Source organism: Kwoniella shandongensis, chromosome 3 (assembly GCF_008629635.2).
Source record: "Kwoniella shandongensis chromosome 3, complete sequence".
In the NCBI taxonomy this organism is placed as follows: domain Eukaryota; kingdom Fungi; phylum Basidiomycota; class Tremellomycetes; order Tremellales; family Cryptococcaceae; genus Kwoniella; species Kwoniella shandongensis.
This window is the reverse complement of record NC_089289.1, coordinates 259795-286915: the sequence shown is the minus strand read 5'-3', so window position 1 is coordinate 286915 and position 27121 is coordinate 259795. Positions and strand designations below refer to the sequence as shown.

At 49.8% G+C, this 27121-nt stretch overlaps 7 protein-coding genes and 1 non-coding gene across 8 annotated transcripts; 2 read left to right on the top strand and 6 right to left on the bottom strand.

Moving 5' to 3' along the window:
- Positions 1–1212: 1212 nt before the first annotated feature.
- Positions 1213–5837, top strand: CI109_101467 (uncharacterized protein; the record flags this gene model as incomplete). The annotated part of the gene is made up of 3 exons (XM_032003120.1): positions 1213–2292; positions 2357–4758; positions 4835–5837. 3 exons carry the CDS (start codon positions 1213–1215, stop codon positions 5835–5837), a joined length of 4485 nt encoding a protein of 1494 aa, XP_031862442.1.
- Positions 5838–5943: 106 nt separating this feature from the next.
- Positions 5944–9022, bottom strand: CI109_101466 (uncharacterized protein; the record flags this gene model as incomplete). Its single annotated transcript, XM_032003121.1, has 10 exons — positions 5944–6057; positions 6117–6221; positions 6284–6427; positions 6524–7027; positions 7079–7237; positions 7297–7348; positions 7408–7817; positions 7870–8182; positions 8365–8616; positions 8805–9022. The coding sequence occupies 10 exons, from the start codon at positions 9020–9022 to the stop codon at positions 5944–5946; spliced, it is 2271 nt and encodes a 756-aa protein (XP_031862443.1).
- Positions 9023–9732: 710 nt separating this feature from the next.
- CI109_101465 (uncharacterized protein) lies at positions 9733–12631 on the bottom strand (the record flags this gene model as incomplete). Its single annotated transcript, XM_032003122.1, has 10 exons — positions 9733–9966; positions 10023–10778; positions 10831–11011; positions 11064–11152; positions 11203–11575; positions 11625–11980; positions 12042–12156; positions 12212–12261; positions 12313–12359; positions 12469–12631. The coding sequence occupies 10 exons, from the start codon at positions 12629–12631 to the stop codon at positions 9733–9735; spliced, it is 2364 nt and encodes a 787-aa protein (XP_031862444.1).
- Positions 12632–12923: 292 nt separating this feature from the next.
- On the top strand, positions 12924–13654 carry CI109_101464 (mitochondrial 37S ribosomal protein bS18m; the record flags this gene model as incomplete). The annotated part of the gene is made up of 2 exons (XM_032003123.1): positions 12924–13172; positions 13292–13654. 2 exons carry the CDS (start codon positions 12924–12926, stop codon positions 13652–13654), a joined length of 612 nt encoding a protein of 203 aa, XP_031862445.1.
- Positions 13655–13755: 101 nt separating this feature from the next.
- Positions 13756–15166, bottom strand: CI109_101463 (uncharacterized protein; the record flags this gene model as incomplete). The annotated part of the gene is made up of 2 exons (XM_032003124.1): positions 13756–14453; positions 14515–15166. 2 exons carry the CDS (start codon positions 15164–15166, stop codon positions 13756–13758), a joined length of 1350 nt encoding a protein of 449 aa, XP_031862446.1.
- A 4748-nt stretch (positions 15167–19914) lies between these two features.
- On the bottom strand, positions 19915–19988 carry CI109_101462. The gene has a single exon. It is a non-coding gene; the product is annotated as a tRNA-Val (tRNA).
- A 312-nt stretch (positions 19989–20300) lies between these two features.
- CI109_101461 (uncharacterized protein) lies at positions 20301–22330 on the bottom strand (the record flags this gene model as incomplete). The annotated part of the gene is made up of 7 exons (XM_032006296.1): positions 20301–20451; positions 20553–20784; positions 20848–20956; positions 21018–21300; positions 21400–21459; positions 21710–21985; positions 22293–22330. The coding sequence occupies 7 exons, from the start codon at positions 22328–22330 to the stop codon at positions 20301–20303; spliced, it is 1149 nt and encodes a 382-aa protein (XP_031859509.1).
- A 488-nt stretch (positions 22331–22818) lies between these two features.
- CI109_101460 (uncharacterized protein) lies at positions 22819–26795 on the bottom strand (the record flags this gene model as incomplete). The annotated part of the gene is made up of 13 exons (XM_032006295.1): positions 22819–23001; positions 23060–23112; positions 23181–23414; positions 23477–23568; positions 23628–23694; positions 23750–23764; positions 23822–23953; positions 24018–24683; positions 24742–25281; positions 25334–25424; positions 25481–25697; positions 25819–26006; positions 26091–26795. The coding sequence occupies 13 exons, from the start codon at positions 26793–26795 to the stop codon at positions 22819–22821; spliced, it is 3183 nt and encodes a 1060-aa protein (XP_031859508.1).
- Positions 26796–27121: the final 326 nt, after the last annotated feature.

The window sequence follows — 27121 nt, the reverse complement described above, 5'->3', positions numbered from 1 at the left end:
GATACGAATGAAGGATAATTTCTGATGTCTACTTCTTCTATGTATTGTGATTCAACCTCCCTCACTCTCGTTCTGTCTGTCGATTGAGTTTAAAGCTGCTTACAGTAATTGGGCGATCCAACCCAGTTGCCCCGGTGAATGAGATCCCAGAAAATCACATAATGACGTCAAATAGTGACAAACCACGGCCGACCCTGGATCCAATTCTCTGGAATCGAGCTTTAGGCGGTCCAATTGACTATGCTTATTGCATAGATATCACTCTCCATCATGTCGATGTTACCTGTATACTTCTCGACAGGGAGTGTGCATGATGAACCTGCTCGAACAGCTGCCTCAGTACGAATCGGAAATTTCGCGACGATCGGATTCCGACCGGCACAGGACCTGACCTGACCTGATTGTTCCTGCCAAGGGCGACATCATCATCCCATCCCTTCCTTTCAATGGAATCATACGTGAATGGCCTCCAATGGATTTCTCGTTGATACGATACATCAATACAATCGCAGTCCACCATCAATCGACAGATGGTCGGTCGACAGTCGACGGTAGAGACGACCACTCTTCGGCCATTTGAGACGCCCACCCTTGACGCGCTCAGTCGTCCCTGGGCGAAATGTAAATATGACCCGCCCGGCCCCTGTCTCAACCTTAGGACTTAACCATCTCCAGGACGGCGGCTCCTTATAGCCCAAGAGTACCACAAGAACAGGACCGTGCTTGTCAACAAGCAATGCCAGTGACGAGGTCCATGTGAATCAGCCATCGATTAATCCAAGCCACACTTTATACTGATCCACTAATGTTCTGGATAATACATAAACACTCACCTAACCCTAAGACACCTGTCTCTTTACCCGCTGATAATCATCATAGCGTACCACCCTTGACCCATGGCTGAGACCGACTGACACATACCTCAATCACCCCATTGACCCCCTTTTCTTCGTCCCCTCCGTGCGCTTGGACTTTTTATACGGCGGTAAGTCAATCTCGGATGATCCACCTTGAGCTCAAACTCGTTTGCTGATATTCCCCCATGACCCATGTGATTGTAGGTATCTGTGCTGCATTCTCCAGGTGGTTCGCGTACCTGGGCGTTGAAGTTTCGAAACGTCAACCTGAAACAGACGATCAAAGCGATTATCACATCCTTTCGGTCCCTGACCATTGAACAATTTCAGCTTCCCATCTCCCATCTCACTCACGATGGTTGTCAAATCACAACGATCGTCTACGACACGATTCAATCAATGGTCAGCTTCATCCAACTCTTCGGTCCCACATCCGATAGAATATTGTGATACTCACCCTCGTCCATATAATCCATATTCATCGTTAAACGCAACACCATTAAGACAAACCCCCGCCGCTGCCCCTGCCCCTGCACCCGCATTGACCCGTTCAACGCCCGCTCCCCCTCCCATAACCCTTCCTAGTCAGATTATCGTGCCGGGCTCACCGTCCCAGACCGACCCTTTCGGTTCACAGATCACTTCTCCTGAACCTATCCCTCGATCAACACCCGTGATCATCGGTTCAAGGCCGCCATCTACTATCTTGTCCGCAAGTTCTTGCACTTCACCACTTACGTTGAATGGGACACCGGTAGTTACCCCAAAGATCATATTGGCCTCGCCGTCAACTTCCACCATACACTATCTGTTCCCTAGTTCAGATACGAGGAACGGGATTCACCTCTCAGCAACGTCAACGACTTCGACTGGTGAATCAACCAACGTCGGTACGAGTACAGTAGGTAGTACGAAGGGAACCGACAACACTAAACCTGTGAAGAGAACACAATCAACTTCGAGAACGGACAAGTCCTCTTCTCATCCACATAGATCGTCGATTATCTATTCCCATCGCACATCGCTAGATCAACCTGTAGAGAGGGAGCGAACGTCCACAAAACAGATCTTACACGGTTTAGGTTATCACAAGAAGACCACGTCGATCACTGCGAACAGTCCCAACCCAACACGGCGTAATCTACCTGGAACGAGTCCGGGTACCACAGGCGGCGGTGGTGGTGTCAAGAAATCAGATATCGGCAAACCGATACCCTCGCCAGCACTGGACTATACTTCCTCTGCGGGATACAGAAGTGTAGGAGAAGAGGTCGACATGGGTACGCTGAGAAGGCAACGAGCTATGGTAGACCTGGGTGGGGTGAGGAGTAAGACTGTGGAACTGAAAGAAGTCGGGATAAAGCGGAAGGAGAGTCTCATTCTGAAGGAAATCGAGAATAGGCGAGAGAAGAGAGGATGGGAGATTGGGAGTAGAGTAAGCCGCTCGACGTGCCGACCATGCCCCGTCAACCTAGCTGATATACTCTCTATGTTCTCAGCCGTACCAAGAATCAGAACCGGTCGATCCGTGTTCTCACTCTCGAACAACTGCGACGCATAGTCGTTCGCAGATCCGTGTACTCAACCCTAAACCGAAACCTTATGTACCTCCATCCATCACGGTCCTCGCACAACGCCGTCGAAGTCAATCGCTCTCGGCACCTAGACCCGCACCATCCCCGCCGATAATAGCAGATGATCAAGTCTCGCCTCTACTCCCCCCACCTGACTTTGGCGATCCTCTCACTTTATCTGTCGTCATTCCATCTCCGTCGTACTCTCATCTGGATTACTCTACCGCTGGTTCCACTTCCGAATCGACAAAGTCGAAACGAAGTAGTGTTAGTGGTGGGTGGTCAATGAGGAGAAGTAGTGTGATCTTCCCCATATCTGCGGCTATGTCCCGTGGCGATATGCGAAAGGGATTGGGAGGGTACGACGATGGTAAAGTCAAAGCTAGGGAAGATGCGGCGAAAAGATTGAACGGTGATCAAACCTCTGCCGATTCTAGGAAGGGGTCTATGGGACGATCATGGTCTCTACGCAGGAAACGGGATGAACGACGCGAGGACGAGTATGGACAAGGACGTAAGGAATCTAGACCTAGATCCCAATCGCTCACAGCCGCTCTCACTCTACGTGAGATGGGTATCACCCCACCTCTCCCACTGGTAACTCAACTGCATCCCAATGCCACTTCTGAAGGCGGAAGCGGAGGCAGAGCGTTCCTCCCATTGCAACAAAACACAAACGGCACATTCATCGGCGATCTCTCCATCGACTTGGGTGATCGGTACTTCTCTCCTCACAAGGATACACCCTCTTCAGGAGGATGGACAAGTTCGCCAAGATCAATAGATACTTCCGTCTTCTCCTCTTCTACCCCGTCATCGGAGTACGCTTCTCTACCCAGTGCAACGATCCGGAACATCGTCCGCATCGGCGGTAAACCACTACATCCTGCATTCAACGAATCGGACATATCGATCTTGGCTCCGTCGACTGTAGGCTTGGGGTTCTCGCCAATTGGTACGCCGATATCTCTACCTGAATCACTGGAAGCGGAGGTGGTAGACCTTACACTTCAAGGGCGGAAACTCGCATCGCCAATCCCGATCGTACATACCGGACAGAGCCCAGATCGACCTGGACATGGGACGAACACCCTCGAAGTTACGATAGGACAAGTGCCTAATTTTGATCGTGATCGTGAAGCGTCGCCACGAGTTCCTCGACGTTCAATGCTCTTAGCTCAGAATACGTTCTATATCCCTCCACCTGGAACCAAACCCACAATGAGCAGTCGACCATCACTTCGTTCGTCTATGTCAATGGGCCAAGGTGCTATGAAACGCGCGTTCACTTCGGGAAACCTCAAACAAGTCGCTGCTGGCCAGACGGGCAGCGGTCCTTCTGGGCAACCTCGGACGGGCGGATTGATGAAATCTGCCTCGATACGATCGAATTCCGCCACGAACCGAAGTAAATCACGACTGTTCGAGAGGGAGAAAGATCGTTCCCTCGAAGGAGGGACAGAACGTGTCTCACCCACACCTTCAACTTCGATGCGATTCGGCACTAGTAGTGGAAGCGGGGGAGGTAGAAGGCCTATGACGACGTTCTCGCTCTGTTCACCACCTGACGCAATCGACCCTCTCCCACCTACGAACTGCACATTGTCCATATCTCCAGCACACAATCTTGATCCAGATTTTGCTCCTTCGTCCTCCGCACCTGGGAGAAGTAAGACCCTCCGATCAAATTCGAATCGATCTTCACCATTCTTATCTGCGTCAAATTCACTTCGTGTGATATTTGGTAGAGAAGGATTTGTGGCGAGATCTCTCTCACAAGCTTTCGACAAGGACAAGGATAACCATCGTGCGGGGCACGATGATCGGACGATGATGGAGAGTTCGCTGAAAGCTAAAATCTCAAGTCCGTTGGAAGCTGCTCCTCCGTCTCGTGCTGATGATCAGAAATGGAGAGAATCGATCTTGAAAGACGTTGTTAGTCTTAGTATCTCGTCGAATCTCAATAAGCTCGCCTCGGAACAGGGACAAGATCAGAACAAGCATCATTCTGGTAGACTGCAAGGATCAGGACCAAGACAGGGACAGAACCGGATGGTATCGAGTGGTTCTAAAGCGAGATTGGCAATTCCATCACCTTTACTACAACCGTTCATGGAGTCGGAATTATTGCCCGAGACGACGATGAGGGAATCGAGGGATATGACAGGGATAGGAGAGGCCATGATGAGATCTGTCACAAGGGGTACGGTTCAGACTGGACACAGTGTAGATGACGTTTTGCGCCAGAGCTCCGGTGGGTGGGAAGGACCGACAGGAAGGGTGTTGGGTGAGGTGGGCGGCGTCGATAGTATGGCCAGTGCCAGCGTGTGAGTGTAATCTACCGTGATCAATCTTAGCGTTACGATTACGCTGACCTTGTTCTCTACACCCTCTCTGTCGTAGCTACTCCAACAACGCCTCGACATTCCATGATTCTGCACGCAAACCTTCGGCACGTCGTATGATCGGTAAAGGTCTCCCACCAAGCGGTCTGGGTCTATCCACAATGACTTCGACTTCGACGTCGACTACACAGCTGAACATGAATACGAATACGTCAAGATGGTCCCCTTCCCCTAAAAAGAAGGCGAAGGAGGAGCATCGGGAAAAAGCGAGAACATTCTCGGGACGAATTAGCGCGAGGTTGATCAGCCCTCCGATCCCGTTTATGACACCTATGAGCGGGGTACAATATCCGAGGTCAGATATGGAAGTGGAGAAACTGAGAGAACCAATCGAGCTCAATGTCAGTACGCTAAGAACTCCCGTTTCACTCAAATCTCGATCCGGCCACATTGCCACAGCAAGTCGCAATCCCGCATACGAGCACACGAACCCGCCCACACTCGTTGACGAGCACGATCAAGACCCAGTGCCCACCAAAGAAACCAAAGGGAAGGGATTAAAAATGGGTAGATCACAATCTATAAACTTTTCACTCTCACTCCGATCATCGTTCCGTCTGGGCGGCGGCGGCGGCGGAGGTCTCGGTGGCGGTGGAGGGCGATCTCGACCTTCTCCATCTCCAGCGGGTACTCATCAACATCAGGGGATATCGAATCAATCTTACGCACAATCACATGTGTTGAAATCCAAATCTCCCTCGACCTCAGGAGGGATCTCTTCCGAAGATGTATTACCTCAAGAGGGGAGATCGGTACTTGATCAACTGGCGGCAAGGGATAAACCAACCACTATCAATTTGTCGACAGCAACTGCAAATGCCACAACGGCTGGAGGTGTAAAGGTGGGAGATGAAAGAGTGCTTGAATGGAGGGATGAGGTGGGGGAGAATGAACAGTTGACAAAGCTGGAAGATAAGATGAGAGGGTTCGTCGATGGTGAGAGGGAGAGGATCAGAGTGATCGGTAGGAAAAGTTTGGATAGGGGTTTGCGATTAGTGTAGAACAATATCGGTGTTTCGAATATCGCGACTCTTCTTGTGTATGTCTGTTTTGTGATATGAAACGATAACGTTGTTATGTGTCTGCATCTTGTCCAGCGAGACGCATCTATGTAGAATCATCACCTGCCCATCTAACATCGGCTTCGGATTCTAACCATTCCATCCACTTTTTCAAATACCTACTCCCCTTGGCCACGGTCGATGAATCACCCACAACGCACTGACAATTTCCAGAGAATCAGCCTTTGACGCAGGCTATAAGCAGGACGTAGCACTTACGAGTTGTCGCTTGGCCCTTGTCATAGCCACATTGAGTCGTCTGTACTCTCCCAGAAAGCCCACTTCGCCAGTTGGGTTTGACCTCACCAACGACAGGATGATTGCCTGGTCATTTTGTGTCAGCTCAGCTTGGCCGAATTGGGATCACATAGCTGTGCCTGACTCACCTCGCGCTCTTGACCTTGTAGACCGTCCACACTCCCGATTGTCATCTCGGGGTATTCCTCGTGCAACAAAGCGGAGATCACGGAGACTTGAGCTTGGTAAGGAGTTACTATACCGATCTCAGATGGAGGAACACCAAGAGTGATCTGAAACACCGATCCAGTATCAGTATGATTGACTCGACGCAGCTGGATGTTGTGGCATGAAGCGGTTGCTCCGAAAAGAATGACAGTATAACGAACCAGTTTGCGCGACCACTTGGCCACGATATCCGCCTCATTCTCATTACTCTTACTTCCCTCTCCGATCGCCGACTTCTTTCCCTCGTCCCCATCTCCTTCGGTACGTTCGTAAAACTCGCATCCGGCCGTATCGAAAAACACCACAGTTGGCTCCAGCACGTCTTTCGCATCCTCACTCTTCCGATCTTCGACGGAAGGAAGATCAAGTAACGTCCGTTTGGCGACCGAAGCGTCGGAGATCAGGGCAGATTCGTACAGCGTTTCGGAGGGGAAGATGGCGATGTTCTCGTTCATCCGGTACTGCACTTGGAGGACACGCTTGATACCCGCTCCGTAGAGAGTTTCAAGTCGCTCAAAGAGGGTCGTCTCAAGTGTTCGAGGCGGTTGTATTGATGGTCCATCGGATTTCACACTCAGATTGTTCATCGTTTCCTTGATATCCATCCCATTGACATTGGACACCGTGGGTGCCTTCTCGTCCTTGCTCATGATTGTGGGCGGCAGCTATGACAGAGTCAGGAGACTCTCAACGTATAGAAAGTAGAATTCACTCACTTGTTGAGGGTCACCGGCCAAAATCAACTTCTTCGACTTGAGTATCGGCACCCAGCATACTGCTTCCACAGCCTGGGTTGCTTCGTCGATTATACACACATCGAAGATCATGTTATTCAGCTGACGAGCACCGGCACTATGACAAGTCGCAAGAACCACCTGCGATGATACAGCATTTTCAGATGACTATCTCACAACTTGTCGTCGGTCCAACTCACCTGCGCAGCATTCACAACTGTACTGACGACCTTGCCTTCTCGTTGACGGTACCTGTGGCAAACACATGATCAGAATGTGAATAGCGAGAATATTTGCAAGTCACAACTCACTCTTTTCGTAGCTCCCTGACCTCGTCCCACTTCTTCCCTCTCTCCTTCCCCTTGATAGCGCCTTTCTCCCCTCTCTTCTTCCCCAGATCTCCTAAATTGTTTTCCAGCTCCTTCCCGACATCTTTTAACAGCTCGCCCTCATCACCGTTAGCCGCTCGCCAGTCTAGCGTTTCTCGAACCAAATCACGATGTACACGAGTTGGGTGCCCTATTCGCAATATGGAATTGCGAGGTAGGAGGGTCGAATATGGTGGTTGTTGTGCAAGGGTGTGCAGACGTAAGAGGAGATTATCGAGAGCAAGATTTGATGGCGTGGTGATAAGTATTCGGGGTGGGAGTGTAGTCGACGAAGAAGCGGGACGAGAGAGTAGTTGGAAGATGAGCTCGATGAGTGTGTGTGTTTTACCAGTCTAAGCCGGTGGATCAGCCATATATTCATTCTGCTAGTACAGCGGAACTCACACCTGGAGGACCATGTATACAGCCAAGCTGTTCAGCCTTGAGACAAAACTCAATAGCCTCTTTCTGACTCTCGTTGAGATTCGGATCGAACCATTGTATTGCATTACTAGACGGTCCTGCGTCGTTGTCCGATGTTCTGGCGGGTGGGATATCTCTGGTCCAGGATGGGATCTGTGCGCCGAGTAAAGAATGGATGAGCGGGAAGTTGAAGGTGTGAGGCGATGGCGCGTCCGATTCTGGTATGACCAGTCGTCTGAGATGAGCTAGCGTCTTGTCCATACGATCAAACGTGACAGAGTTGGCGAGCTTCAACCTGTGCTCTTCGTCAGTATGAGACATCGTATTAAACATCGAGTGCTGTCTCGCCGGTGTCGCGAGGTTGTTGTCCCAGCCCCATCCCATGAAGATAGTGCGCGAGACCTAGCTCGTCCGCGACCATATGTCGCGCAGAATGGCCCTTGCGTGACATCGAAAGGGAATTATGGGAGGACTTACAGTCTGAGTCTTTCAGGCAGATCAATCTCCTTTGAACCGTCTACCGCAACTACCACCTTCTCCTGCCCGACCCTGTACACGACGCCTTCTACGGCTCCCTCAGCTTCATTCTCCTTCTTCTTCCCCTTGCTTTTCGTGGTGCCGTTGCCGGATACGTGCGCTTCGATCTGAACAGGATCACCATTTCGAAAAGTATGTGGTGGTAAGATAGGACTTGTGTGGTATGCTAGCGGACGGTGAAGTTCGATCAAACTGCGGAGCGTCAAACAGTAAACGTCAATCGTGATTCCAGGTCGTTAAAAACCGAGTATGAGAGTTCGAACTATGGGACTTGTTTTTCTGATACCGAGTGATAGGGCGTGACGAAGGACGTCGTGATGTATGATGCGTGGTGACAATTGAGAAGGAGAGGAAAAGAGAAAACCATTGCAATCACTCACCTCTTTCCGCCCAGTCCTATACTGATGCTAGCGACGCCCAATCCTCCAAGAGCCAAACCCCGCTGCTCAAGCAATTTAGGAGAACATTTCGAGTTCAGTAGTCTCGTTTGCTCCTCTTCTGCTTTTCGTTCAAGCTCGAGGAGGTACTGATGTCGTCCTATGAACGACTCGAGTAATGAACGAGAAGGCGGCGTTGGCTGTAAGACTCCCGCTGGCATGTTTGGTGAGATAGGCTGATAGGTGAAGGAGGGAAAGATATGTAGACAGCTTGGTAAGTACGTTGACTGTCTTTCATCGAAGCACCAACAAAGGAACGCGGGGTCTCCATCCGGGCGAAGGGCAAGCTTTCTCGAAGGAAATTGGCGGGATATGAGTAAGTTATTATAAAGTGGATGTATGATCCACTATTAACGCATGTACGATCCATTCTGACCAATAACAGAACTCCAAGGGTGAAGGCTTACCTTACTCCCGGAAGCTAGAAAAAATGAGAATCTATACCAGGTGTCTTAAGGAAGATAAGGGGGTTTGATAACAATAGTGAAGCTGTTCGGAATCTCCATATGGGCTCCTACGCCACCATCACAAACATCAACACCATCACCAACATCAACACCAACCTCTCCGCTCGAGTTTGTCATCCTTTTGCAGGGGCAATGCTAATCTTCTCTGTATCGTTCCAATGTTATCATATGGCACGGGGTATAAGCCCGGCCAACAGTGAACAGAGGTTGATGGACAGGGTGTTGCCATTTGAGCGATAAGTGGTACTGCGATTGAATCCCGGTAAATGAGATCCCTGCGAAATAATCTAGTAATACTGTTTTATATTTTGATACCGTCCTCTTACTTTCTCTACATATTGCACTGTACATGCAAGAATGCATGACGAAGTGGATGCATGAGGAAGGGAGAAGTCGGGTTCGTCTCATGACACCACCCTAATTTCACAAAAGCGCGCTACCCTTCCATCCCTGTTCCTCACTCTGACCAAGACCCTTCCTTTCCACTCTTCATTTCCTTTCTCCGCCGCTTCGAGCAAGCTGATATACCCCTTTAATGTGATAGCGCCCAACCCGTGACCTGTACCTCTTGAAAGGGAGATATTGCCAGTCGAAGTGTATCCTATTATCTCCTCTTCTTTGGGCAATACCTCGCCAAGCTACACGAACGGCAATCAGCTAAATTCCGATCGCCAACAATAGACAACAGACTCACCTGTTGTAGATCACTGATATCTCCCGCTTGGATCAAACCTCCTCGTTCATAAGCCGCGATCCATTCGTCCCTCAAATCCGCGGGTAGATTATAAATCATAGCCATATCTCCAGGTGATCCTCTCCCCAACAAGTTGATCTCTACATGCACCAGAGCCGTCTCGAAAAGCTCGGTCGCCTTCTCTTTAGCAAGCGAAGGCATCTTTCGTTGTGTCCGGAAAGCGTTCATCATGGCCAAGATATCATCGGCTGAAGTTGTGAGCTTCAGATGTTGAGTGAATGGTGACGTCAAAAGCCAAGGCTTGATGGTTTGCGCTGGTGTCGGGTCCTTTCCATCTTTGGAGCCCTTGATCACCTCAGTCCAATCTGGCTGGAAGGGGTTCCTTGTGCTCAAACTCTCCCATTGGACCCGCTTGCCGGGTGGTTTCCTACTCCATCGTTCCCTTTCCGTCTCTGCCTTAGTAATCTCCCATTTCTTCCCAGCTTCACAGACCTCTCCGTAGTACTCTGGGAAGCTTGGCAGTCCTGCTTCTCGATACTGAACTTTGCGTTCGTTAAGACCACCAATCAGCGTGTTGGAGTAGACCAGGGACGAAAGTAGGTACATTGTCCAACCTGGAGGAAGGAGGAGTGTGAACCCATGAAAAGATTCGGATGTATTAGGATTAACCGGTGAGAGAACGGTCCGACGGATGAGGAGTATTGGTATCCGGTCGTCTTGTGCGAGCGGATTCAGCTTAGACCCCGGTACTCCGAGCTAATTGATTGTCAGCTTAGACCATGAATATGGGCATGAAAAAATGGCATACCCTGTGTCTTCGAGCGTCCAGCTGAAACTTAGTAAATGTCGCCTTGGAGAGATCCTCCCTTAGGTTCTCGTCCCACAACGAGCTCTGAGCCAGTTCTGACGATGGCTCCACATGCGTTGACCGGAGCATCTCATCCGTCGTCGTCGCATGCGTTGTTTCGGGCACTCGTGAAGGGGGAAAGCTATAGTAGGATGTTAAGAGCACAGTCCGTGGCGGGTTACTAAAAGGCTCACTTCAATCTGGGGTCATACACCTTTAGACCGACCACAGTCCCCTCAGGTATCTCGGCAGGGTCGTTGAGGCGTCCCAACAGCTCAAAGAACTGTTTCTCGTCAGCTAGAAACACTTGGACAAGATGATCATGATGCGCACCTTCCTCGGCTGTCCGCTCTCTGATTTACATAATCTCAATACACGTCGCAACACCTTCCCGGCTTTGGGTCCCATAATTTCCATGCTCTCCACGTCTCCTCTGAGATCGCGTATCTGGATCGGCGCACTGGCCGTCGCTTTGCTGGTAGATGGTACATCGCCATTGGTTTGTTGCGATGCTGCGGCCAGTTTTAACGTATCCCAGACAACGTTGAATATCGAAGGGTGCAATCGAAGCCACAACCTCTTAGGTAAATTGGCATCTGACGCCTCTTGAGGCTGCCAAAGTACCTCCGCGGGTCCTATCAGTCCACGAGGAAAAGCATTATAGTGATACACCATGACGCTGGCCATTCTAGAACCGCATTCGAACCTGCCCGACAGGTCAGTACCTTCTGGTCTGTCCAGATCGCACAACTCACTTGCTTCCTGCAAACTTCCCTGCAACCACATGTCCCAGCATTTGCAACAGCTCATCTTTGTCACCTTCAAGCTCCAGTATTCCATAGTAACTAGTATCCCAAGCGATTGCTCTTCTCCGTCCCGCTCTATAAGCCGGTCTGAACGATTTGAGCGTAGGCGTCAAAGGTAATCGATATCCCCAGAGGTTGACCATATGATATCGTTTGGCGTGCCATATGTGCGTTGGCAGCCAGGTTTTGCTACGTTGTCGAAGAAGGAGTTGCGAAGTGCGGGAGAGACGGTCACGGAGTGATCCTTTCGCTCGGTGCTTAGCTTGTTTGCGGTGTTTCCTAGCGATGGTGTCGCCGGCATCAATCTGTAATTCAACGCTCATTAGAGCCATGTTCAACCCGCAGATGAATATCAACTTGACATACCTCTGCCGCAGCTCGACTTCGTAACCGCTTGGGCACTCGTCGTGGGTTATGACTCGCGGCCCTTCTACGCAGATGTCGAGGAAGTGATTGGAAGGCTCTTGTATTACCTTGGGCGCTGTTCGACAGGTCAGCTTTTGGTACACCACAAGCTAGGGTATCGCTTAGCTTACGCAGCGGCCCTGATAGCGGTTTGGAAAGCATGTATCTCGAGAGCTCGAGCCTAGATGTACGTTAGCTTTCGTTCTGTGTCTGCCCATGATCATGAGCTCACCTCCGCAAACTTCTCGACAAAGATCATGCCTGGTAGTCGTTTCACCTCTACGCTATGGCGTCAGCTACCCGTCGACAAGTACAGAGTGTGATTCTCCTTCCGCTTTCAGAAAGCAAGCGGTCATGGCCCCTGGTGAGTTGTTCAAGCCGCACTCACCATCCACTAGACCTGTCACTTCACCCAAAACCTCCTTCTCCTTCCCCTTCCCTTTTGCCTTCAACCCCTCATTCTTCTTCAACAGATCTATAGTCCGATGTATCGGTTTACCCTGTCTTGCAGGAGGTTTTGACGGTCCTGCATGTGGTGATGCTTTCGCCATTGCGTTGGTGGGTAACAGTGAATTATTGCAGAACAGAAATGTTAAAAGCGAGATTGAAATTCAACAACAAATCAATCGCTGTGAGAGGACTGAATGAGGGGCACCACGCACGGAAAATATCGGCGATATCTGGATTTAAATGAGGGGGAAAGATACATTTCACCTCGTATGTAACGTTTATAGCCAAAAGTTCGTCTCGTCGTCTCGTCGTCTTGTGAGTGAGCTGCACTGTACTAGATCATCGTTCTTTATTTGTCTATCTCTTGCCTGACCACCGCCCAACCACTGCACGATGTCACGACAACCTCTCTCCGTCCGACTGCTACACACTTCTCTGCCCCACCGACGACCCGCGGCTCAGACCCCTCGAGATGTCTTGTCCTCGTACATCTCGTCCAAGTCTTCCGCTTCCTCGTCGTCTACAGATGCAGCTATGTCGTCTGGATCCACCACCAGTGCTGCTAGAAAGATATTAGAGAGTCTGTCAAAGACGGCAAGGACAGAGGTGGATGATAAGCGAAGACCATTTAGAGCGAACACTGTGAGTGGTACTACTTCTTCAAACGACAGGGAATGTTGCGGAGGACAGGCGTTTCGTGTTTGGACAAGATGGTATAACATCAAACATGACTTGTTTTGCTGACTTTCTGATCCTGCCAGTATGCCCCTCCTTCAACATTTACCCAATCTGCGCTGTACCCCACTCCTCGACCCTACCCTCGACCTCCTCTCCTCGGTCCTCCCAAGAAAGTAGCAGCCCGAATCGATCCTTTCCACCTTACCAAAACCTCTCCGTTAGATCACGACCTCAATCCCTTATTTGCGCTCGCTTTCGTCAGCCCCATGGGCAAGATCAAGGGTCGAGCAGAGACTGGTTTGACGTGGAAGTCACAGAGGAAGGTTGGGAAGTTGGTCAGAAGGGCGAGAGCGATGGGCTTGATCAGTCGTTGGAGAAACGAGCTTGTACCGGGTGGTTTGGGAAGTCCCCAAGTCGGTACGGCTGAGAAAGGGAGATATACATGATTGAACATGCATTGACTGCCTCATCCCAACCGAGCCGTCATATTTGGTCATCTGGCTGGATCGATGTTATTGCATTAATGATTTTCGCGTTCTTCAGAAATTTATGCTATGGCCTGTTCTACTGATTTACTTCCACTCCCACTTCCACCAGCCTCTGGTCTACCCGCTCCCTCTTCTCCAAGGACTTTCGTCTCACCCCAACTGACCGACCTCTTCTTCTTCATCCTCGGTTTACCCTCTGGTCCTTTCCCCATCCCATTCTGAGCTTCGATCCTTTCTTCTTCATCTCGTCTCTCATCATCTTCCTCCGCTCCAATCTCTATATCTCCCTCACCTTCCTCTTCTAGCTTTCTGATCTCTTCGTCCAAATCCACTTCTCTGATGGTTTTCGGTCCACCGATCATCTCATATCCATCACCTTCCGCTTTGTCCCATTGAATCTGATCGACATCCTTGAATCCGTCCGGCATACAGAAGTAGAATACCAACACGCTGAGACAAGCTCCGGCGACCAAGTCGATCAAGTAATGATGGGAGAGATACATCGTAGCCCACCAGAGAACGCCGACGTAAGCCCAGTAGACGGGTTTGAGCGCAGGGAAAAAGTGAGAGAGGAACAACGCTTCCATGACAGCGCAACCGGAGTGAAGAGAGGGAAAAGCACCGAAAACGAGAGGAGCGTTACCGAATGTGTTGGAATAGCCTTGAGAGTGGAAGACTCGGTCGATTCGGAGTAAACCACCAGGTGATCCTGGCATCGAGTAGTCGGCAGGCGTGAGACCGTGAATGATCTCGTACCCTAGCAGAGAAGAGGAGATCAGCATTGCGAATCTGGGAAGTTATAGGGAGGGGACACTTACAAGGCGCAGCACACGGGAGTAACAATTGAGTCACCACACCCAACAAGTTCATCCAACCAAATGCCAAACCCCAGAACTGAACGGCGCCTCTCGGTCCTAACGTCCACAAGATCAAAGCGACGATAAATGGCCAGACGAAATGAATCACTCCGTAGGGCAACCAAGCGACCACGTCCAATATCGGATTGGTATATCTCGTTTGCAGATCGGAGATGTTCGCACCGTAAAGTACCGACTCCAGCGCTGGAAGGAGCGCAACGTGAATTGCCGGTCGTCTACCTGTGGGGATATATCTTGCAGTGAAGAACGTGATCAGCCAAGCGAAGATTGGTGTAGCCGGGAAAACGAATTGCGAAGTGATGGGTAATAACACCGCAGTAATGTACGCGAGTGGGATACCCAGCTTGAAGGGGAAAGGTGGGGTGGTCATGATGTACAAGCTGTACAGAGCACATGTTGCCATGAACACATAAGGTAGAGTGTTGGAGATGGTGAATTTGTGTTGGGAGAGTCTGTGTAGCGTTTTTCTAGGATCTCGAGAGAGGTCCAGACGATGTAATGAGGCGACGAGAGCGTGAACAAAAGGTTTGAGGAAGGTTGGGGAGGACCGCAGAAGTGGGGCGAAGACAGCATTGGGGACCGTCGTTGGCATGTTGGGCGGGATGTCGCAGGAGTTTCTGACGGGGACAATGCAGTCGTCAAGGAATGCTGGGGGAACGCGTGATAGCTGAGGTGCTATTGACTGCTATTGTCGAATAGTCAAATGGCCAACTGGTGTTGTGTTCGGTGCAGACCACAGTTGCGCAAAATGCCCTATCACAGACGAAGCTGTTGACGATATATCAGTTCCAAGGAGCAAGGATGCGAGAATGAGTTCGCGGTGATGGAGACGCTGAGAGTTGTGTAAAGACGTAAACGAGCGCGCAGGGTTATTGTTTGCACGTGGCGTGCACCCTTAAGCTACAGTGTGGCACTTGTTGACTGCTGTCAAGTACAGCCTCTACCAAGCATCATATGGTTCTCCTGGCATTTCTTTCATACCACTGTGTATATGAACAGCCAATCAAATTGCTGAACAGCACTTTGGACTTCAGCAGTGGCCATCCTCTTTCTTGTGACTGGAAGCAACACCCCTCTATGCCCAGTGGGAGGCAGCAGCATCTCATATGTACACCAAAGTGATGCAAGTGTAGTGGATCCCAGGCCACACTCCATTCGCTCACCAAACACCAGACTGCCACCACTCTTGGGAACTCAATACCTCATCCGTATACCAACCGACCATACACCGAATACACCTCCGTACCGACTACGCCTTCACACCGGACATGTCTACAGACCGGACACTGATACGGACCGTCCTCTGTACACGTACGTATACCGAGCCCATACACTGTAGTGGTCAAATACCGCACTCGTACCGTATACATACCGACTCCGTGAGAGATACAGATCTGTATCCAGACCGAGTACAGAACGGACACGTTCTGTACATGCCCAGCACACAGGAATCACCCACCACAGTATCCGTATGCTATCCGTGTCTCCTCCGTACTGTGACCGTGACTCTCTCGTACTTCTTCCGTGTCTTCTTCCGTAGTACGCTCTTATCACTTCCATAGTTATCTCTCCCCTGCATGTATATAAAGGGGAGCAGACAAACCAAGCAAGAGTTCCTTTCAATCATCAAATCATATTCACTTTCATCATTCACTCTCTCTCACCTCTTCCACCTCTCACTCGCTCTCTCACTCCTCTTTCTCTTGCTTGCTCTACTCTGCTCTATTCCTTGATTGACTCTACTTACTCAAGCAACACCCGCATCGACTCTGATAGTTCAAGAAGATCAAAGGTAAGTACTCACATCCATTAACTTCACATCGCGACGCCCAACACGTTTGGTCGATAGTGTGAGTCCTGCAGGTCGTAGCCCGCAGTCCTCCACAGCAAGCAACTTGTCACGCCGGTACGGAGGGATACGGGGGATGTCCTACTAGAAAGACAGTGTTTCGGGCTTGTTGTATGATTGACCCAGGTATAAGTGCCAACGGTGGCAATGGTGACGACAGGGGTAGTGATGACGATAGGAGTTGTTGGGTTGTGACCAACTATGTGACTGTATGAGTGAGACTCAAATGGAGATCCATAACTGGGGATACTAACAACTGACTACAGAAGGGGTGGGGTATTTATACCTTGTTTGCCACCGAGAATATTTGTCACCTTAGTCAGCAATGCCTCCGCCAAGCCAGGCACATGGATACTTCTCTACAGGACTCCTCTACAGTACTCCTCTACAGTACTCCTCTACAGTACTCCTCTACAGTGCTTCTCTACAGTGCCAGGCACAAACGAAGGTACAGGAACATGTCTAGTAGGATTACACGTGCTGTGATTCATGACACATACCCCACACCGTCCTTGATGGATCACCAGTTTCCTGTCATGAACAGGAACTACTAGAAGGAACTTGCACAGTGTAGTTAGCTGCTCGGTAGGCAAAATGTTGAAACCAGTAGAACTTGTAATGGTCAAAGTTGATAGACGTCAAATAGTATGGATTCTGGACCAACATGCATCTTCGTTGTTACTCTCCACTCAATACTATATAAATCTTACCTACATCACCACCCTATATTGACAAAAAACAATTCTCAAACATGGTTGTAGTAGACGGCTATACTGCCCTCTCCCAGCTGGTAATCTTCCCAATCCTCTTGCTTCTATGAGAATTCAGGCAACATGTCAGGCTCAAAGAAAGAGACCTCATCAGCCTCTCATGACTGCCAGTCTCCCCACTCTTCTTGCTGTCCATAGAGACCAAGCTCCTCATTGGCACCAGTCATGGTGTTGGTTTCAGTTGTTGCACTCTGTGAACTGTCACGGACACTGCGGATTGCAGTGTCAAGTGCGTGGCAGGCTTCCAGTGCATCAAGTCTTGTGATCTTCCCCTCGTCTCTGAGGAACTCCACATATTTCTTGGAAGGCAGATAAGTCCAACCAGCCTCAGTGTACTCCCCTACCTGCGGTACACGATCATACCATTTTTGGCCACAAATTCCACCCACCAGTTCCTGGATACCAAGTCCCATGTACCTCCTATTACTGAAGTCCAAATCATTGGAAGCTTCATGAACTTTCCAGAGGGCTTTCCCCTCTCGCTCCTCGATCTGCACACGATCATAGGTCTGTTGCCAATCATTTTGAGGGATATTTTGCTCCACAAAGAGTGATAGGTCACCATTGAACACCTTGGGAGTCTTCTGTGTGCTTTTGGACCACTTGCTGCCCAAATACTGGTCATTGGACTGTCGTTTCTGGTAAGAACTGTGACTAGAAGATCTTCCCTGGCGAGAGTTGCCAGTAGTAGATGTGGGGTAAGGCATTGTAAGTGGGAGCTGGGCGTAGAGTAAATATAGGATGAGATAGCAAAGGCAGTGATGGGCTGATTGGCAGTTGGAGGTATGAGTCTGGAATGAAAAATGACCTCTGTTGTGGCAAGTTCTGGTCAATCTTTTATATGTAGAGCTTGGGCTTGGAGGTTCACTTCAGAGAGCTATCCACACATGCCAAGTTGAGGTTTCATGTTGACATGGCTTCCCAAGTGTGAAGCCATCATAGAGGTCATCCTACCAGTATCAAACAAAGGATTTCCTATGACATCATTGACATGGCCATGACCTCTTTTATGTCATAGGCCCCTGTGTTTCACATGTTTGAAAGGATTAAAAACATTGCTTACAAAGAGTGCTGGTCATGATGTCATGAGTTACATATATAGCTTCCTAAGCGCCTGACAACATAGGGATGTCTTCCTATATTGAGCAATGGTTCATCAATGACATCATTCAGCTCAAGTCTTGTTGAGTCAACCTGGATGTGGCTGCTAGGACTCAATAGACAGCCCGCATGGCGCCACTTGAGCTCAGTTTTGGAACACATAATTCAGTGATTGACCTGATTGGGTCAAGCAGATGCTGATTACTAGGCCATTACAGGAAGATATAAGAGGTGTTTAGCACAAGAATTTGGCTTAAGCTAAGCTTGTCATGCAATTGACCAGAAGTGAGCGTCAGGGATGGCAGCAATACGAGAGTGTTACTGATGACTTGAGCATTCTTGACAGTGGCAATGTATTCTGGCAGTGTAAGGTGTGATCTATGAGTGAGACTGAACTGCTGTTACACAGCTGAGAGGAACGCAGCTGACGAGAAAAGGGGTGGACAATGTATACCTCCTGGCTGCAATTTTTGTCCTCCCAGATCTATTCAACAATGGCTTTCAGTCTGTTCAGACACACCTGAAGACATTTGACTAGGTAGCAGTCACAACATATATCATCTTCAAGTGTAGTGGATCCCTTGCCACACTCCATTTGCTCACCAGCCACCAGAATGCCCACTCCAACTGTTCACCAACTACCAGGCGGCCATTACTCCAGGAAACTCAACAACCCACTGATGTACGGACCAAATGTATGTGAAACACACTTCCATACCGACTACGCCTATGTATCAAACACATCTACAGATCGGACACTGATACAGAACATCCTCTGTACACCAATAAGTACCGAGTCCATACACTGCAGTGGTCAAGTACCGCACTCATACCGGGTACATACCAATTCTGGGTGAGATACCAATCTGTATCCAGACTGAGTACAGAACAGACATGTTCTGTACATGTCCCACACAAAGGACTCACTTACCACCGTATCTGAAGTCTGTGCGTGTGTCCTTCGTCCTGTAACCGCGACTCTCTCATACTTCTTCTGTGTCTTCTTCCCTAGCACACCTCTATCACTTCTGCAGTTATCTCTCCCTTGCATCTCTATCAAAGGGAGCAGACAGATCAAGCTAGAGTTTCCTTCATCACTTCTCTCTCACTCTCTCATTCTCATCCATTCTCTTTTATATCTTCCGCCTGTCACTGGCTCACTCACTCCTTCCGCTTCCTCTTGCTTGCTCTACCCTGCTCTAACCTTTGATTGACTCTACTTACTCTAGCAATACTCACATCAACTCTGCTAGCTCAAGAATATCAGAGGTAGGTGCTCAAATCCATCAACTTTCACATTGCAACCCCCAACACTTTTGGTCGAATGTGTTAGTTCAGCAGGTCTTTGCCTAGAGGCCTGCACAATAAGTCTGAACAAATATGGTGTCAATGCATAGCATCATTCTGCAACCAAAATCAGACCATGGTAAGACAGTACACAAATCAAACAGATGAATTGTATCCCATGCAACAAGCAAAAAATTGAACAATCAACAGTGTCCTGTGCCATAATTCACTTGCCCATAATTGCCTGTGCTTGACAGGACCAAAAAGCGGATGTCGACTTGACCACCCGACCGGGTACCATCGGCACCGGAATAAAAAAAAAAGTAAAAAAACTGATCCCGGGCGGGATCGAACCGCCGACCTCCTGTGTGTTAGACAGGTATGGTGACCAACTCCATCACGTGACCATTTTTAACCGATTCTGGTTCGGTTGGTTGAATACTTGCTTTATTGCTCGATTATATAGTGCTGAGCAGAAACGAAGGAAATCTTCAACTGGCCCCCGTTGAACGATTCCGAAAATCCCTTGACTTTTCAGCTCGCAATAAGTTGATCATCTACTGGGCTTGGCCAGAAAGACAGGTATAGGTTCCTTACAAGATGCATTTCTTCGATTGATCTACGTTTCTTTACCCGTAGTATGATGTATCTTCTACTACCTTAACGTGCTTTTACAACCTCGCCCTAACTTCTCCACCCTCCTTCTCCGGGCCACGCAGTCAAGCTTTACCCAAAACCTCCTTGATACCGTTGATGACCTTTTCGAGATCACCTCGTTCCCTGTTGACGGCAGTGACACCCATGTGACCAATTCTGAAGTATTCGGTGACAATTGCCTTGTGCAATCCAGCAGCGACAACGATGTCTCGCCTAATTACGACATATATCACGTCAGCTCAGAGTCCGTATACCTCTACTGCGACAACGGACCCGTGGAGGATTGTGTCAAGGAAGGGAAGTTGAAAACTCACTCGGCCAATTTGGGCAGGACATCACTAGCTTGAAGTCCCTTGGGGAATCTAACAGCTGTCATTCCGTTCGCAGCGATATCCCTTGACTTGGGTACGAAGTCCAGTCCGAGCTCAGCGAGGCTGTCTTTGACATACTTGCTCGCGGCCTTGTGATCCTCGACACGGTCGGAGATAGGGGCGGAGGTGATAGCCTTGAGCGATGTGTGAAGAGCGTAGACGAGTTGGACGGGGGCTAACCACGAGCATCGTATCAGTCTTAGACCGGACTCACACCTGGTGAGAGGATTCCACTTACGAGTAGCAAAGTATGAGGGCTTGCCTGCCTCGTAGTTCTTCATGATCGGGATCCACTTGTTCCATGAGATGTAGTAACCCTGAACAGGGGTCTTCCTCTTTTCGACGGTCTGTATGTAACAGTATCAGTACCGGTGCGAGTCGATGACGCAAGTTCCACCACAAACGAACCTCGACTGCTCTTTTACTGGCGAGAACAACACTCAAACCAGGAGGGACACCCAGACCCTTCTGAGTAGCACTGATGACCATGTCCAATCCCCACTCGTCAAACTTGATCTCCTCGCTGGCTACGGAACACACAGCATCAAGGACGATCAATGTGTCGGGTGAATGCTTCTTGACGAGTTGGGAGATGTGACCTGCAGGAGAGAGGACACCGGTGGAAGTGTCGACGTGGGTGATGGTGATGATTTTAGGGTGGGATGCGAGCGCGTCGATGATTGCTTGGTCGCTAGGAGGGCGTCAGACTGGCCACAAAAGTGTCATAGCCGCCGAGCGCATGGCGACTTCGCTCATTGACTTTGGGATGGCGGAAAAGCGTTCAACTCACGTTGGGACACCGCCAACCTCAGCCTTGACTTGGGTCACCTTGGCACCGTATGCCTCGAGACTGTGAACATGTAGGGCATCAGCTGTCTGTACATATCCCGGTGATTTGCAGCCACGGTCTGTCTTTAGATCCACCGCTATACCGTCGTAAACACTACACTCAAGGTTCAAAGTTCCTGCCCCCACCCTTCAGCCCTCCCTTTTCCCTCTTCAACAACTACCGCTTCATCGCCCCGTATCACGCAGCCGGTCCATCTGCCTCGAGACCACGCCACGATGCGCCGCACCAAGCCGCTTCGTGTCAGACTCACCAATCAGCGAACGAATCACCAAAGTAACCCGTGTTAAGAACAACCACCTCATCTCCCCTCTCTACAAGATTGACACCAACCGCATCCCATCCCATCGTCCCGCTTCCAGCGATCAAGATAGGCTGACTCCCACTCTCTTTGGTTGAGAGGAGGATCTCTCGCAGCATGGAGAGGGTCGCGCCGAAAATTGGGATGAAGGCGGGGGAGGTGTGGGCTGTACCGGGGGTAGCGTTGGCGAGGAGGACAGGGTCGGAGAACTCGATAGGGCCAGGGATGCTGTCCAGCCAGACGCGAAGAGAAGCGAGCGATTCGGCGAGGTTGGGTTGACGAGGTGGTCAGGTGTGTGGAGAGGGGCATTGGTTTACATGGTCATTATTTGAGTAGCATTCATGATAACGACGAGGCGGGGTGTAGGTGAACGAGAGGAGTTAAATCATACCATCAGCTGACAGCCTTCACTGATATACACGTAGCGCTCCGCTGTCATTACACGCCTTTTCCTGGACTGACTTGAACGCCGACGAGATGACGGTGCAGGACGGGGTAGATCTAGATCACGGAGAGATGACCGACGACCACTCACACCAGGAGTTTATGAGCAGCTTGATGGAATTCGGACATTATGTGCAGTAGTTTACTTGCTAATGCTACGTTTTGTTCTTACAAGTATGATATGTCTAAGATGTATGGATAGTCTATACCATTTGAATGCAAGAGATCTAAAAGACAAGGTTCTATTCGTGACGGTGACATCCACATCGACGGTGACGGTGAATGGTTGGTTGGTGGAAGGCTATTCCCGGCTAAAGTGTACCGTCGGTCGGTCGGTCGGTCGGATAACGTGCCGACTCTTCCGTACTACTCATACTACGATAATGATCCATGCAACAATGTAAAAAAAAATGTTATTATATATCAATTCCAAGCTCTAAGAATCGAAGCAACAATCTGATAGAAGTATATACAAATGCGATAGTCTCCATAGCCAACTCCGCATGCACCAGCACCGGCACAAACACATCACACCATCGTCACATCGTCCGGCTCTATCAAGCCCTCTCGATAACCCCACACAACTCTCACCGTTTCCCCTTCTCGCGTCAACACGCTCAGATAGTCTTTGCAAACGCAATGAAACCCGATAATCCTCTGAACGTGCCTTTGGCCGTAGCTCCATAATCTTCGAGCGTATGGCCATCTTTGTCCCTCCACACGCCATCAGGATCGACACCTCCGTATTTCATCGTGTTTTGATTAATGAGAAGTGTCTTCATCATCTCAGCGACGATTTGCTGCAACAGAGTCAGCTATGCTACCTCTGGTCGAACGGGCCAGGTGACGATGACATACCTTGGAATCGATCATGACATTGACTTCCTGAGAATGGAACCAAGATTGACTGTCTGGAGGCCCATAAAAGTTAGCATCTTAATACCCCTGATACGCAGCTCCAAGGCGATCGCACACTCACCTTGGTTACCATTCCCGATGATCAACACCTCGTCGTCATACGCCGCAAACTTGATATGGCAATTCCTTTGCTTCTTGACCGCATTCAAAGGTCTGACCTGGTCTTTACCGGTATACCAGTAAACTTTGAGGTACTGTTCCTTCTTTTCCTTTTGAAGCTTCTTGTATAGTCTATCAACAACTTCTTCGTTTGTACCTCCTTGGAAGGGAATGGATTCGCCCTTGTCGTTGAAACCTATCAGATAAGCAGAACAAGATCAGCTCAGATCCCAAGAAGGGAAGACGGACGAAACTTACCCAAGTCGAGAAGAAGGATGACGTCTACTCCACGTCGACATGCCTGCTTGACCGCTCGGACAATCGGTCGAGCGTTAAGCGTCGGGGTTTGTCTGTGTCTCGGTGTCAGCTGTTGATCGGGTGAGTACGACTGCGATTTCAGCAGACTCACACAAACACCTTCTTCTTGGCGTATCTAAATCCAGCGAGCCAAGCTGCGTTTTGCGGATTTCGGATATCTGTAGCACGATTAGTTACCACATTTCACAGTTGCATACAATCTTCTCGGCTTACCATGATGACCAGGGACTGAAACGCGAGAGGGTCGATCAGCATGCATCAAGAAAGAATCGAGACAGTACTCACGTCCGTGAGGTTTCCTACAGCACATAGCTATGGGGAACGGATCATGTGGGGCATGGACGACATGCGGGGTGAAGCTATCAAGTTCATCCGAATCTTCCACTGTTGCCCACGCATCAGACAGCGCTCCCGCGTCTAGATGAAGAACATATCAGTAAGGAATCCAACACATGAGTGTGGCGAATGCATTTGGACTCACTGAATCTCTTTGACAGCTGGAACATCCTCTTACTGCCCGTTCCTTCGGGCTGAATCTCTTCTTCCTTAGTGGGTATCGATTGCGCTTCCATATGGACACTTTTCTTGATCTTCGCATATCTATCTTGAGTTTCTTCCGCACTCATGGCAGACAGTGGGAGATCCTCACCCGCTTCGTTGGTCGGTGTTGCTCTCGAGAGTGATTTTGGGTCGACCGCTCGTCCTCTACTTGTCTCTCCAGCGTGGTCGTGTTCCGAGGGCAGTCTCACCGACGCCGTTGCAGGTGAGTCTACGATCGCGCTTCGGGACACGTCGTTGCCTGTAGATGGAAGGTTGATAGTCGAAGCAGCTGGTGACTCCACAACGCCCTCTTGATCTGTCAAATACAGTCTACCTGTACCGTCAATGTCATTGGTGACCAATGGGGCAAACGCGACGTGATGTTCTTCACGTTTTAGTTCGTCCACACTTCTTCGAGGTGACGGAGGTGAAGTTGGCCCATGGTCCTGTTCAACGTTTGTTCCCCACTGCTCGTCTAATGGAGTGCCGTTGGGAAGGGGATAGGTCTTGGATTTGGGTGGGAAATCACCGACTACCGTAGGCGAAGAGGGTGCTTCCGATGCTCCTGAGGGGACTGTCATCCCAGTCTTCTCGTCCTCCCGTCGGTCTGTAGACGGAAGTCGTCAGCTTTGTCGCTTCTGTCCCAAATTCATAAAAACACTTACATGCTGTTTTCAGTGTGTTCTCGTTGTGACTCGGACGTCGACTAGGTCCACGACTCGGTCCGCGACTTGGTCCTCGACTGTTCGCCCTACTCGCTACTCCTAGTCCCCACCGTTCTCGGAACTCCCTCAATTCCTTCATTGCGTTCTGCGCTTTCGCCTCCAGCTCTTCTCCTGGTTTCCAGTCTGCCAGACTCTGTCTTTGCTGGTCTACCACTTTCCTCACTGCTTCTCTCAACCTTTCCGTTGCGCCCGGACCATCGTGAAGAGCTTGCTCATCGGCAATGTCTTTTGTCTGACGACGCAGCAGGATTCGCGCAGCTCTGGCCGCTTTGAGCATCTCGATGTCATCGAAATACGGGTTATGATCCTGGAAGAGGTACTGCGGTTTTCCAGTAACCGGGTGTAAAGGCGGTTGATAGGGAGTCGACATGCAGGGAAGAGGAGGGGTGAGCTTGTTGAACCATGAGTGGAGGGCGATCTCGTAGAATGCATCGACTACCGGCCCTTCCAGATGACTCATGAGTTCCAGGTTCGGTCGGTCTGCAGGAAAGTACGTCAGCGTGAATCTTTCGGTCTTAAGAAAACAAGATACCTTGAATGTTGTTACTGTTGATCAAGGCAACCTTTCTATCGACAATCAGGAATTTCGCGTGGAATGTACCCAACAGCACTCGGTGGAAGTTCTGCAAAACTTGTTAGCCGACATTGCTCATACGTCGACATGACTCTCGATACCCACAATGACCTCCATATCTAGACCCGGTACATCCTCTTTCGTTGGTAGATCCAACGGTGCCCATTCTTTAGGATTTACCGGAGCATGCGCGTTCCACAGCTGTTCCCATGAACCTCTATCGTACATGATCTTGACGACAATTTTGGGCTTTCCTTCCTTCGCTATTCTGGCGGAGAGCTCTTTGAGTGCTCCAGAGATGGTGTTGACGGAGTTTGACGGTCTACGAAGGTTACCTGTCAGCGTACATTCCTGGAGAGGGAAAGAGTGGTTGTTTGCTAGGGTAAAGGGCGAGAGGTATGTATTTTGCGATATAGGACAGACATCGAGCCCAGAATACTCACTGCCAGTAGTTAGTCGCCAAGAAGACCTCCTTCTCCGCTCGAATGATTACGTCTCGATAATGCTGCATGATATCCGGGATGAGAGAAATGACGGAGAGCGGCATTGTTGTCGTCGAACCTAGTAAGTCTGGAGGGACCAGACCTGAAAGTGGATCTCGCTCAAGAGTGGGCATGAGAGAGATGTACATCTACACGAAGTAAGATCGAAACTCAATCAGCTTTGGCCCTTTCAGTATCCCACGCCAAGAAAGAGGCATCAGTCCAAAACTCACCTTCCAGAACAGCTCGCTCACTACCGCTCCTTCTCCTTCCTCACCCTCAAATTTCCACCCCGCTTTCCTTCTCAATTCCTTACCCTCCCCTTCCCACTTCTTCATCTCTGCCTCGCTCAATCCTTCGATCACACTATGTTTGACGTGAAATCGTCGGATTAGACGAATGAGCGGATTGGGTTGAGGAAACGTCGTGTAGATGGCCTTGGCGGCACTGTGGGTGGGATGGGAATTGAGATATGTAGATATGAGCCTTGGAGGAGGTTTGGTAGGCGTGGTACTGGTGATGGGACCACTGGGTTTGGGCATTTGAGTATGAGTGGTGTGTGTTGAACAATTTGGTCGTGATTCAACTTCCACCGGTTGCGCAGTGGTGGTGGTGGTCGGTGCGACACTCGAGCTAGGGTCATTGACAGCTTCGATATTTGTATGACTGGGCTCGACTGTCGAAGCGAGCTTGGAGGGTCCGGATGTAGGCTTCGTGTCGGAGTTTGCAAAGTCCAATACCGCAGGTGCTGAAGAAGTCGAGCCAACTTTGTTGATTGATGAAGCATCATTCAAGCCGACTGGAGCGCCAAGGTTGAATGAGCTCAAGTCTGTCCCATTCCCGTTGTTTGTAGTTTGTTCGGTCGTTGGCAGGACAGGTGATACTTTGACCTCGGTCATGGCGGGAAAGTCGTCTCTTGTAGTTGTCGTCGTTGTCATGATGTTGAGTTACTAACGATACCGAAGTTGACGAGTGCAGTTCTTACCGCCAAGAGTTTTGCTGTAAGTCGGGACTATTGAGACTGTTGACCAGTCCAATTCAGCTATTCTAGCTCGTAGAATGATGTTCAAGTAGTCGGAGTATGATTTTTCGGACGGAACGTTGAAAGGACTGGTATGCAAGTTGACACCACTGCTTAACCTGAAAGCCGTGTGGTGCGCTCAGGCCAAGAATAGCTCCTTTGATGGACTATTCTGTGTGGTGGTGATCGGCGACCGACTTCGATGCGGGCCGTGCAAAGCGAGCGGTGTTCGGATGGATAGAG